The 13,745-nt window shown below is 31.5% G+C and overlaps 2 protein-coding genes and 1 long non-coding RNA gene across 3 annotated transcripts in view; 2 read left to right on the top strand and 1 right to left on the bottom strand.

Annotated features, from left to right (window-relative positions):
- Nucleotides 1-10,292, bottom strand: part of RpL26 (ribosomal protein L26) — a 34,570-nt gene extending 24,278 nt beyond the window's left edge. The window contains exon 1 of the mRNA XM_085823914.1: nt 9,782-10,292. Coding sequence (XP_085680040.1) covers nt 9,787-10,224 — 438 coding nt within the window. The 5' untranslated portion in view covers nt 10,225-10,292 and the 3' untranslated portion in view covers nt 9,782-9,786. The remainder of the gene's footprint in view (nt 1-9,781) is intronic.
- LOC146995453 (uncharacterized) lies at nt 96-1,438 on the top strand. Its single transcript, XM_085824537.1, has 2 exons — nt 96-277; nt 1,139-1,438. The coding sequence occupies exons 1-2, from the start codon at nt 121-123 to the stop codon at nt 1,429-1,431; spliced, it is 450 nt and encodes a 149-aa protein (XP_085680663.1). The 5' UTR covers nt 96-120; the 3' UTR covers nt 1,432-1,438.
- LOC118199636 (uncharacterized) lies at nt 1,714-3,053 on the top strand. The gene is made up of 2 exons (XR_015043223.1): nt 1,714-1,976; nt 2,679-3,053. It is a non-coding gene; the product is annotated as an uncharacterized LOC118199636 (long non-coding RNA).
- Nucleotides 10,293-13,745: the final 3,453 nt, after the last annotated feature.

Here is a 13,745-nt window from a genome sequence, read left to right as displayed (position 1 = left end):
AGTAACAGGAATAGAGGCAAGTGTCCAGGAATGGTTAACCCCGTTGCAAGCACATTTTTTGAGGGGACCAAAGTTCCAGTCAGGGAGTGCATGGTCTTCATATTCCTCTTTGTACTGGAGATGAATTTCACGTTTATAAAGATGAATTTTATGTCATGGAGGAAAGAGCAGAAGTTGCCAGAAATACGCGACGAAACAATATGCGACTTTATGTCCTATTGTAGAGAAATCTGTGAGGTATTTGCCTCTCATCACAGTACACAACTTGGTGGAGCAGGTAAAGGATTCTTAATTTTTTTCTGTATTTATTTTGTCTCACAAATTAACTGAGCCACGTATTTAATTCAACTTTTAATGAGATATGCATTACCTTATATTTTAAGTCCCTTACCAGTCGAGTGATAAAATGACTGAATACTCGTAGTTTAACCGTAATGAAGATCCTAGCAAACAGGCTGGCTTCGCTCCCAAGAGTATTCACTATGTGTAACATGAATACAAGTAAGTTCCCCTAAAAAGTACTCCATGAAGGCACCTCTCCTTTTAGGCAAATAGCCCTTTATTGCATTCCTATAATGTAAATAATAATTAGTTATATTTCAGGGTACTTATGTATTAGCCAATACTTACAGATGCACTGCTAACAATACACTGCAGTGATACTTTCTTTAGAATACTGCAGATGTTCCGAAATAATAGTTCCAGAAAGATGCCAATTGTTAAAATATAATAAACATTTTTATTTAATTTTCAGTTTGCTGAAGAACAGCAAATATTCCAGTTGCAATGCTTCAAATTGCAGATGATAGAAATCATAAAATGGAAATGTTATCGACTGTTCAAGATGTAATTGAGCTGGGAATTGGTTGGTGGAAAGTTGCTTGCCTAGTTATGCAGGAGAATTCGTGTGGACGAAAGCTGCAGGTTAAGTTACGTTAGGACATTTTAACATATTAAAGTCAAAAGGGCTATCTGTGTAAAAGGAGGAATGCCATTGTGAAGGACGTTTTGAGGGAAACTGGCTTATAATCAATTTACACATGGTGAAGATTATGAAAATAGTTTGCTCGCCTGGTAGACGCCATTTTATTGCAAAATTGTGATAATATGTTTCATTTACCTTTTATTTGCCTTGCAGGTAAAACCATTTTAGTTGATGAGACATTTCTTACCAAGCGTAAGTATAACAGAGGGCGGGTTACCAAAAACATGACAATAACTGTTTTAGGAATATATTGTCGAGAAGACAAAGAAGGGCTGTTTTTTAGAGTTAATGGGAAAAGCAAGCAAGATATATGGCCATATATAAAGCGTCATGTTCATCCAGAAACTTCAGTCATTTGTACCGATTCAGCTAAACAGTATAAAAATGTAGAAAGCATGTTCTCTGGAGCTGTTCACAAGACAACAAATCACAGCAGAGGTAATTAAATCACTTTGTTTTCATATCTGAATATATTAATAAGTTAACAATTTGTGAATTATTTTACAGGTCATGATTGGTTAATCGGTTACAGTCAGCTTGTTAAAAAAATATGTTTATGAAGAAATTTTCTAATGTTAAATAATTTCCTCAAGAATCTACACAAAAGCTTATTGACATATTTCCATTACAGGTGAATTTGTAGCTAAAAAGGATAAATTCAATACGATAAATCAGTTAGAAAATGAAAACAAAATTTTTAAAAGAACAATTGTTAATAGATGCAATGATCAAAGTCTGATACAGTATATGGCCCTTCATTATTACAAGCGTTTTCGTTTGAAGCAATTTCAATATCCGGGCGAAAAAATTTACCAGTTCCTACAAGATATTAAAACTGTATATCCTGGCTATGGAAAAAATGGTTTAGAGTTGAAATTTATAAATGAGCCAACAGTACAAAGTGAGGATATTGAAGATTTAATGCCACCGAAAAAAGCTGCCCGTCAAGATGATGAAATGCAGTTTATTGAAGATGGTGATGATATGTGGGGTAAGAATAAGCAATTTTTCATTTTAATTTATTTTAAGAACTTGATTCTTTTTCTAAAATGCATCATAAAAAGTAAACAATAAGATATAGCATTTTTATTATTATCTGCTTACATTTAGCAATAAATATGACAGCTTTAAAGGCTGATAAACCATGGCAAAAAAGACAGTTTGCATAAAACAATGCAATATAAATGCAGAAGTCAGACAGCTTTTTAAAAGCAGATAATTACTAAAAATAGCATTTGGTATTAACAACAGCTGTTCAAAAGTACAAGTAGCAACTGCACGGTGATACATGCACCACAACTATGATGGATTTCTTTTAAGAGACATATATTGATTCTCTTGAAAAATGTATCAGCACAATTGGTGTTAATTCAAGAGTACTTGATGTGGGCATCTTTTAAAGTCTATGCCAGTCTATGCCTTGGTTCTTCAGTGTTGTGATTTATATATTGCAGTTGACCATTTTTAATTTTAACAATTCTTGTAAATAACCATCAATAAGAAAATCTTTCATCCTCCATACTATTGTGTTCCTGTGATGACATTTGACAATGTATACTGAAAATTATTAAGTTTGCCATGTTCTGTCATCCCTTAAACTTGTGATATAAATTCTGTTACGCCCTGTATATATATATATAGAAAGAGCTTTGCAAAAAAAGTAATAAGTGCATGTTTTTCAATTGCATTTCAGAGTATGGAAATTAAAAATCCTGCAGCCCTTTCATAAATAAATACAGCAGAATTACAGGTTCAAAAATGTAATTTATTTCCTAAGTATTTTTGGTAAGTACTAAATGTAAATATATACAAAAGAAGGCATTTACACATTTTTAGAACAATTTGGGGGCCATTTAATTATGTTTAAAATGTAAAGAGTATTTTTTTATATGTTCAATATGATAGCTTTTTTTCCGGCAAGCCTGCCCAGAAAATGCCCATGATTTCTCCGAAAGAAGGGCTTTTCATAATATTTCCATGGGTATTGATTTTTATTCCTCGTCCATAACTTTCCAGATTCCATCTGTTGTGATGGCTTTGCACTTAGGAAGCTTAGCTCTTTATGAGATTAAAGGCACAACAGTCCACGTGTGATTTTTTTAAAAATTCTGATCAAAATTATTCTAAAAATATGTAAACACCCTATTTGTATATTATTTCTTTATTATGTATCTTATTTTTCTTGTAACAGTGATTTCATTTTTATAATATCTTGACTGTTATACTTAAAAAAACATTTTTTGCCTCCCTTGGTTTTTGAATTTTTCAGGTTCGGAGGATTATGGCTCTTGGCGACACCTCCGCAAAAAAAAAACGCATCACGATTCCTACCTCCTGATGTAGGTTTGCACTTGATGTACAGACATAATTACTTTCAAAATTTTTAAATATTTAACGTATCATATTGCTTAATTTGTTATGCATGTCATGCTTCGCAATAACCAATTTCTTCATGATTATAATTCAACTTTCATTTCCTTAAAACTGAAATTAATACTTAAAAGTAACAATTGAAATATTTAGCATGCTTCTTTAAGAGTATTTTACAGTTTCTGTTTTTTTAAAGCAAGTGCAAAGTTTTTACTGTCTATCTGCATAGTGTGGCATGTCCCATAAGACAGATTTGTATGGTCAAATCCATGTTTCAGTTAAAGGAAAATGCATGCACAGTCTTCTGATTTTCCCTTCGATTAAGGATTCTGTACATACTAGCATAAGAAATATATTAGTTAATGCAGTGTTATACATCAATATTTATAGACAATTATTGTGGCTATGTTTATTATAATTTTGTTCACTGTAATGGATGGAGTGCCTAAACCATCATGCTGTGTAAACAAAACTCAAATCTTCATCTCTGCATACTGCTCCACTAGTGTTTAAACCACTGAAATGGTGATTATGGTAGAACATCTTTGGTAAAAATTTACTCTACTGTAACCCTTGGTGAATCGTTTCTTTTTTTTATATCAAGATCGTCACCTGAGAGGATCGGCGCCAATTTCGAGGTGGCCGCTACACAAAACCAAAATAAGAAGTCAAAGACATACACAGACTCTGTGTCCATGTACACATCGACCTATTAAAACAGAGAACTGCACAAACTGGGCATTGTGCACTGCCTTAACTTTGTCCATGTACACATTGATCTATTTTCACTTTAAGAAAATCAGAAAGTTAAAAATATCATACCTACTTCTAAGGTGATGTGGAAATGGAATCTATTTATCCCCACCTTTTTAATTATGGAATATTTTAAACAGATGCTGAAGCCAGTCAGTTTTTAAGAATGTTAAGTATGACTCTGAGTGTGAGACCTGATATGAGGAGGATAGTGCAAGCTACTAGATTTGTGTTGCATGCAGTGTGAACATTTCATAAGTGTACAACAAAGTGATTTGGATTAATTATTTCAAAACACGAACCTCAGATGTTAATATTTCAAGAAACTGTTTTTTAGAAGAACTGCAAATATCAACAAGAATATAAAAAAAGGATATACAACACGTTATGCACAACTGCAATGGGGTAAGTTAAAATTCTTGTACCTATTTTTGCATTCATTCATTCATATATTTTATTATAAATTTGTTGGTAATATAATATGAATGGATAATTTTATATAAGATATTTATTCTATATAAAATGCTAACATAAGTTTATTTTAATATAGAGAGTAAAAGTAAATCTATAATGAACGGTTTAGTTCATCAAAATAAAATGTCATCCGAGTTATCTGAGTATCTCCAAATAATATATTCATGTATATTTTATCTTTTAAAATTTTTAACGTTACTTACGTGATAAATATTCCATTTGCATAATCTTTACTGCATTTATATGAAGAACGTGTTTTCAAACATATTTAACTATTATTATAGATAAGTGTAGAAATTAATGGTCAGAATTAAAAGAAAAGTATTAAGTTGGTAAGGTAATAATGTTGGAGTTCTATATATCTTCATCTAAAATACTAAGGTGAAAACATGTATGTAGATTAACTTTAACATATCAACAACTAAATTAATTTTATGTACATTGTTCACCTTTTTAACGCAAACGCGTTATTGTATTTAGCCTCAGGCGATTTTCGCCTAGCACCGGTTTCTCCCCTATGTCCGGCTCAGGAGGGAAATTTTGGAAAGCGTCTTTTGACGTCATTTCCCTCTTGGCGTCAAAAAAATCCTTCCGAGGATTTGGCGATTTTCGCCGATTCAAAATGGCGGAAAAAATTGCGCCAAGTGCCAGTTATCTGAGACTTCCCCGCTTACGCTAGAACTTTTATGGAACAAAAGTGCTTAATCATGACGAAGATTAGGTGCGAAACTGGGAAAAAGTACAGAATCACAAACTGCTTGTCGCGTTTTTAAGAACTGCACACACACGGTAACCATATACACGTTGACCTATTTTCACTTAAAAAACATCTCAGAATTGCACAAAAATGGCATTGCGCACACTCTTGACTTTATCCATGTACACTGCTAAAGTCCTAGCTGAGAACCTTTATCGCCTTACCAAAATGTCGCCAAACTACCTGTTACCATATTCCAAAGATTAGCCGAATAATTTTCTTTATGTATTCGGTTTCTTTCTTCAATGTTTCCCTTTAATTTTAGAATTTTCGGATTTAATTAAAGATTTCTGTTATTCTAAAAAACACTAAATGCATTTAGAATGTACAGAAAAAGCGGCTAATTTAAATTTTTTAGTAATATGAACATTCAGAAGAAATACGAAGTATATATTATGATAAAGGCCGGTTACAGAGCAGGTGTGGCAGAATTTTTAGAATTTGGTGACGCACAGAACAACAAAATCTAGAAATGGCAAAGCTTTTAGAATTTAGAGTAGGCATTGGAAGCAGAATTTAGGATACACAGAGATTGCATCAGGTGGGAAAATGCATAGCACCAGCTCTGTGTACGATGCATTTAGACACATTAGATGAATCTTTTAAATTGTACGTTTTCAATTTCTTTATTAATAAAAAAAAATCTCTATAATGCCTGCCCAAGTGATAAGATTAGAAGCATTTTTGATATTTTCCATGCTTTTGCCTAGTGAAAAGTAAAGAAAATAAAGGGAAGATAAACATGTTAAGAAAAAAGATTCTAGTATCAGGAGCAAAACATGACGTTCTCCAAAAAGTAAGAAATTCATTGCAAACTTCCTGTAAAATGCATCCATTACGTGTTGATCTGTTGATACCATAGAGACATTTTTCATTTTGTCACATATTTCTCGAATCTTCTAGAATCGTGGGCCTATAAATCTTGCCTTCAAATCCTTCTAAACTTTCCATGCTGCAATGTCAAAAATACTAAAGAAAAATTATCCCAACCAATTCTGTAACAGCAAAAAGCCAGAAACATTTTGAAAAAAAAAGGGGGGAAGGAAAAAGTGTAAAATTAATTTTATAGAGAAAACTGATGCATATTCTGAGAATTTTGAATAATCTGAGACAACTACATGGGAAAAAAGCTTACTATGAAAAAATTAAAAAGAAGACATTTTAATTACATAGCTAATTTTGCTTTTACTAAGAGCTGTTTCGTAAATTATGCTTTATAGCTACATATGTTGTTTATTTTTCAGATTTAAAATATTGTATTGCCAAAATGAAACTTTATAATATGACAGCGAAAAATAAAAATGTTTTATTTTAATGTTATTTTTTAAATATAATTCTAATATATTACCATTATTTTAATGAAATTTATCATCAATATGATGTTTTAAAAAAAATCGACGAAAAATTCTCAGATCTCGGAATTAAAAATTTTCTATAGAAACTGATCTTAAAATCGCCAAAATGTTGACAAGTTGTCAAACTTAGAACGATTTAATAGAAAAATTCACAACTCCAAAAGCGAAAAGTTGTTTAAAAGCTCTTTATTAGAAAAAATGAATTTTGAAATGCTTATGTTTCACTTCTTGCTTAGAAACTCGAGTATCCCATCATTTATGTTAGAAATAGAAACAAATTATAACCCATGAACCCATTTAAAAGATAACCATATACGTCAGTGAATTGCCAAAAATATTCCTCCAAAATGCTAATTTACACTCAAAATGGCGGTCTTAAAAACAGAAAGAAATTTCAGATGATTAAAATTAAGGACCTTCTACTGATTTTGGCCAAAAGTACGGACTTTTAAGGATTAAAAATCAATTTTAAAAAATTTAAGGACTTTTAAGGACCGTACGAACCCTGCAGATAGAAGTGAGATAAAATTTAACGAACAACTTGTGGTTAGTCACCAAGCTCATGATGCATACCCAAATATTGTATAGTGAAGGATAGCTAAATTTGATGATGATAGCCACTAATTGTAAAGTTTTTTGGATATTGCAAAACAAAGGTAAAATTTTCCAGTTAACGGATTTTGTAAAGAAATTTGGAGAAGCGATAATAAAAGATGATATAAAAGAAGAGATCTAAGATCGTGTTCTGCACAGGTTTTTGGCACCATTGTGTGTTGCATGGCAACCCTTTTTGATGTTGAATACTCCTTTGCTGGATTGTTTTAATTGCTCCTTGGTTTGTGTCGTGTGTATTTTGAAATGGACGATGTTGCAAGAGGATCTGGGAGATTATTTTTAGTGGCTGTGCATGATGCTGATCCAATGTATCAAAGAGTAGATTGAGCCTTGTACAACTAATTTTTTGGATGGCTGGAAATGTTACAAGGATTTAGGAAAAGAAGGTTTTGAACATTTATTTGTGAACCATAGTATGAATTTTCTGGATAGGGTGTCTGGCTGTCATAAATACGATAGTGATTACGCGGTGGCATGAAATAGGTATTTCTCCTGTTCAAAAAAGCATTCATTCATGGTAAGTGCATTTTATTTTATTCTATTTTGCAGAATTCTTATTTTATTCTTATTTTCATTGTTTTTTTAGTATGAATTTCTGTCATTATTGTTGCTTTTTTGAATTGTTTGAAAGTTATTTTAGTTAATTTTGTTGATTATTACATAGTGCCTAGATTGTGCAATTCGTAGATGTTTTCTAAAGTTGAAACAGAACACTGTGTACATGGTATTCTTTGAAATTTATAGTTATGTTAATTATAATATAGTTTAATTTTATAATGTTAGTTCTTATATTATGTTTATATTTAGCGCACACCTCACTTTATAAAGCGAGGTGTGCGTATTTCGTAGATCCATTCGCTGCCCAGATTGTGCAATTCGTAGATTTTTTTAAGTTAAAACATATCACTGTCTACATGGATTCTTGTCAAATATTGTTGGTTAGAAACTTCCCGACTTGAGGGCTTATATCAGCGTAGCTCCGAACTAATTGAAATTGGAAGCAAATGCGTATGGTCGAACCTTGGATGATAACGCCGCTAGAGAGGATTTTTTTTTATTCTTATTTTATGAATTTATGTGGCGATGCCAGTATACAAATTCTAGTTCAGATAACTTTAGAAGTTTTTGGATACTGTTGAGGAATTTTGTTTGACTGAAGACATGTTGATTTGTAAATATAATTTGTAAATAAGGTAAGTGGATATTTCCTTTGTGTAAAACAAAGATGAATTTCCTTTTTTACATTGTTTGGAATCACTTCCGTAGGGAACCCAGTAATGTAAACATCGCCAACTTTGGCGATAATAGTTCAAACCTGGTTACCCAACGGATTTATCCTATTCGCTTGTTCGAAGTTTGCAACCATTCCTCTTGCGTTTATTTTGTTGAATTATCACTGTCGTTGTTCGCATTTGCAGATTTATATTATTCTTCTCTTATTTATTATTATTTTTTCTGAATGTTTTAACAACGAATAGATAGAAATATTTTTGTAGATAGATGCCGATTCTAGGTTCGGGATGAAAGGAGGGGTGAATGCTAATATGTTACATGGCTGTTCACATTGTGTTCTTAATTATTAACAGCTCTAAGAACCATAACCATGAGGTTCCTAACGTCTAAAATAATTTATTTTTGTAGACCACAAAAATGTGCATTTTAAAATAATTTAGTAATGCTTTTATTTTTATTATTGGTTATTGTCATCTAAAATTATGAGAATAAATCAATTTTTATGGCGTAAAATTTTAACAATATATTGTTAATGCTTTTCTAACAAAAACCTTTCAAAGGATGGCAGGTGTGACATAAATAGATGATTAAATTGAAATAAAAAATATTATTGATTATCTAAGATGACAATAGATTGATGCATCACCATGGTCATCAAAATTAGCAAACCACTGCTGGTGTAAGGAATATATTGTTTTAAGACAATTTTTTTTTCGTATATCACGTTTAACCGGTTAATTTTACATCTACATGCTTATTACTTGTGAATTTTTACTACCATATGCTTAATATATTGTTTTATCTGCTAACTTTAATTACAAAAAAAAAAAAAAAAAAAATGCACGAGTTGCATGTTACATTTGTTGAAAATAAACAAATTCTGAATTCTAAATAGTAGAATTTGCGGAAGAAAACCCGAATAATACTTTTAATAACACGTTCAGATACACGAATAGAAGCATAGCAAAACGATAAAAAAAAATTGAATAATTTTTTTAAAACTTATATCGCTAACTCCGAGTAAAAATTAATAAAGCATACGTTTAATATGTAACTTGAAAATAAGTTTTAAACATTACAAATACAACTACAGTTCGATTTGAAACAAAATAAAGAGAATAAACAAAAGATCTAGTTGACAGAGAATCAGAACACAATTTCATGTACTTTAAATTAATTAATAAATAATGACTACGTATTAACGAACAGTTTGAATAAAAAATTACAAAAGTTACTTACAAAGTTCACGTTTCCATCACAACAGATTCCTCTGTATGTTTGCCTTTCCCTTTCTCTGCTAGCTGCTTGCCCTTCGCTCGACGATCAAGTAGCTGTTTTCTATCTCTATCCATCTTCAGTTTTACTATAACTACCTTCGATGGATGTATTCCAACATGTACAGAAGCCCCATTTGCTTTTTCTCGCTGGATTCTTTCGATATAGACGACATATTTTTTCCTGTAAACCTGGACTATTTTTCCTACTTGCTGCCCTTTATAATGGCCTCTAACAACTTGAACCTCATCATCTTTTCTGATCGGTACGCTGCGAACACCATATTTTTGACGTAATTCTTTCGATAATGGAGAACTCATAATAATTCTTCTTCTGTGAGATGGAGCATTAAAATGCCTCTTTCTGTTCTTTCGGCGAGAAGATGTAATCAATTTGTTCATCTTCATCTTGGAATTTTAGGTATATTTACACGTGAGCCAAACGCTAATCACTCCTGCAGCAACGTTGCTGTAGCGTTTAGTTGTTGGTCTCCTTTCCGGATAGATAGCGCCAAGGAGGTTAGAATAGAAGGAGGGAAGATTCAACTCAAACGGTGAAGCTTGGCGGCCATGTTACTGTTATCACTGTGACTTGTGCAAGGAAGTCTGTAATTGTAACATTTTTTCCCCCTTTTCTTTTTGAAGCATGTCAGCTTATATTGCATATGGATGCACAAATAGATTTTCAAAAAATATTCCTGGGATTACTGTTTACTCGTAAGTATTGATTTTCTTTTTGTGTGTGTGTGTGTAATTTCATAAATATGTTAAAAAATATCACAATGTCATGTTGTTTTCTTTCCAGATGTGAAAAAAAAAGACTTAATAATAATCGAAACATGTTAAATACATTTTAATGTTTTTGTTTACAGCTGGTATCTTCGTTCCTTAACATACAATGATATGTGCTAGTAATTAAACTGTATGATTTGAACGCTTAGGTAAATCGTTTCATAATTTTCATGAAAAGTAAGAAATCAATTGTTACTATTTTTATGAATTGTAAAAGTGTTAAATAAAGCAACGCTTTCTTTATGCATTAATTATTATTCATTTTTAAGTTTTGTGAACTGTTACGAATATAATTTGTGCATTTGATCGAGATAAACTGTTCAGTTGTTAAAATGTTTTTGCATAAGCTTACAAATTTCTGGGCAGTATTGCGATAAACGTAAGTAAAATATTTACACAGTTGAACATGTGGAAAGATATATCCAAAAATTTATATAGGTACATTTCTGTAATTCAGCTTAATTCAGTGTAATTTCTTTGAGATTTATAAATATGAAACGCGCATAAACTGAAATCATTGAATTCACATAAATCTGGTTTATTTTATTAATATTTATTTGCTTGTTGATATAAGGTTGTTGATTGTGAAAAAAATCTATTTAAAACATTCATTTAAAAAAGCAACATGTTACCATTTTTTTTAGATAATTATCTGCTATTAATTTCAGGTAAAAATTATTCTAAGTGATTCTTTAATAAATTGTAATAATATTGCGAATAAATCAGAAATATCACTTCTTAAAGAAACAATTGGAAAGTATACCCAACAAGTTGATAATAAAACCTATACAAATTCTTGAAGTTATGCAGAAACATCATTTAGATTTCGAACTATTTCTTAATGATTTTCTGTACTTAGTAAATTACGGATATCATCTTTATAACTTTAAAACAAAAATCTAACAATAGCGAAGCATTTCATTATAAATTTAAGATATTTTTACTGGAAAATCCCTACATTTAACAGCTGAGAAACACGTACGTTTCACTACCGTATGGCAAATGTTTTGAAGTTACAAACATGGACGCTGCTTGTTCCGTGGAGCTTCATTCCCCGATAGTGGAGGAAACTGCGAACCCTCCCTCCTTCTATTCTAACCTCCTTGGATAGCGCAGCAATTGTTTTTAGTCGGCTTCATCTTTGGGTAACCGCGATTCAATTCACGTATAGGTGGGACTTTCACACATTAATGTGGCGGATAAAAACTGGTATTTTGATTTGTGATCTCACTTTGTACATTCACAAATGGAGTTGCTTAGCTTTTCCGAAATGTGTCATTTTGTTCAAGGAGGCGTAATTTCTCATTGCGTTACTGAAGCAGAGAGAATGTATTTGGTAATGCACGAAATTTTACTTGAAAAATCCAATTTACAAATTTTGGCTTCCTATTTAAGGATAAGTTGAATAGCGTTCTGATCGCATGAAATCGAAGGACATTTCATTGTTAAAAAAAGAAAAGTAAAAATTTTAAAAAAATTCTTGTTCATGTAGAGCAGGAACTGCTGGATGTTGTAGGAAATTGTGTCACTGTTTTATTGTATTGCGACTGAAAGCTGATTTTTAACGTTCAATGATTGTAAACAAATGATTTTCTATGTGTTTAACTTGGGATTTCCAAAAAAATCTGTGCAGTCAAAAGTGTCTTTTTTTTTCCCATAAAAATAATATTGAATCATTATATACTAAAAATATATTGATCTATTAGGAACTACTCTGATATGCGCCCTCAAGTCGCCAAATATTTTTGGCGAGAAACTTCACGCTGCCATATTACTATCTAAATTTTTTGTCTACATTTTGAACTTTTAGCCTAAAATGTCTCCAAAAACGCGGTTTTCGCACATGCAAAATCGACGTTTTGAACACACAATTTAGCTAAAAATCCGAAACAAAAACAAAAAATTTAGATAGCAAAAATGTAAAGTTTCTAACCAAAAATATTTCACAAGAATCCATGTACACAGCGACATGTTTTAACTTAAAAAAAATCTACGAATTGCACAATGTAGGCAACGAACGAATCTACAAACTACGCAGACCTCGCTTTAATAAATTAACATAATAACAATAAATTTCAAAGAATACCATGTACACAGCATCCTGTTTAAACTTTAAAAAAATTCTACTGTTTACTTACTATTCCTGTTTAAACTTAAAAAAAATTGCACAATTTAGGCAAGGAAGGAATCTACGATCTACACACTCCTCACTTTAATAAAATAACATAACAACAATAAATTTCAGATACTACCATGTACACAGCGTTCTGATTCAACTTTAAAAAACATCTACGAATTGTACAGTCTAACACTAGTTGTAACACTAACACAGTTGTAACACTAAACAACAAAAAAAACTAAAATAAATTTCAAACAACTTAAAAAAAACAACAATAACTACAGAAATTCATACTAAAGAACCAATGAACATAACATTCTACAAAATAAGAACAAGGATAAAATAAAATGCACTTACCATGAATTAATGTGTTTTCGAATAGCAGAAATATAAATTTCATACCGCCACGTAATCACTATCGTATTTACATGACAGCCAGACACACTATCCAGAAAATTTATACTATGGTTCACAAATCCCTACTTCTATCAAGCACTGCCATTAAAAATAATCTCCCAGACCCTCTTTCCACACTTCTAAATACCCACTACCCCTCAACAGGATAGCCACAATCATATTTCCTTTTGCCGAACTTCAATTCAACAACTACCATTTTATCTTTCCCTCCCATCTTCTCAGACACAGAGGCAAACCAACGAGCTCCAGCGAAAGATTTTTCAACGTCAACAGGGTTGCCAAAGAACACGCAATCGCGCCAAAAACCAGCGCAGAACACATATCGCCACATTTGGTGAAATTAGGGCGTATATTAGAGTTGTACCATCTATTATATTCGTCTATTGTATTTATATCTATTATAACCATAATAGCACTAATTATCAGATGCAATTTTGAGAATATCAACAAGCAAAGCACTTAAAAATGAAAAAAGGCACTTGTTATAGAAATATTAGTGTTCTATATGTATTATAGAAAATACATGCAATGAATAATACCATGACCAAACAAAACAAAACAAAAAAAAGAGCAGATTAAGTATTACCTACCCTTCAGTAAT

The sequence above is a fragment of the Stegodyphus dumicola genome, chromosome 9 (genome assembly GCF_044657685.1).
Source record: "Stegodyphus dumicola isolate Sdum_Otavi_A_Nest chromosome 9, ASM4465768v1".
Lineage (NCBI taxonomy): Eukaryota > Metazoa > Arthropoda > Arachnida > Araneae > Eresidae > Stegodyphus > Stegodyphus dumicola.
Note: the sequence above shows the minus strand (reverse complement) of the source record. Positions and strands in the feature narration are given on the sequence as shown.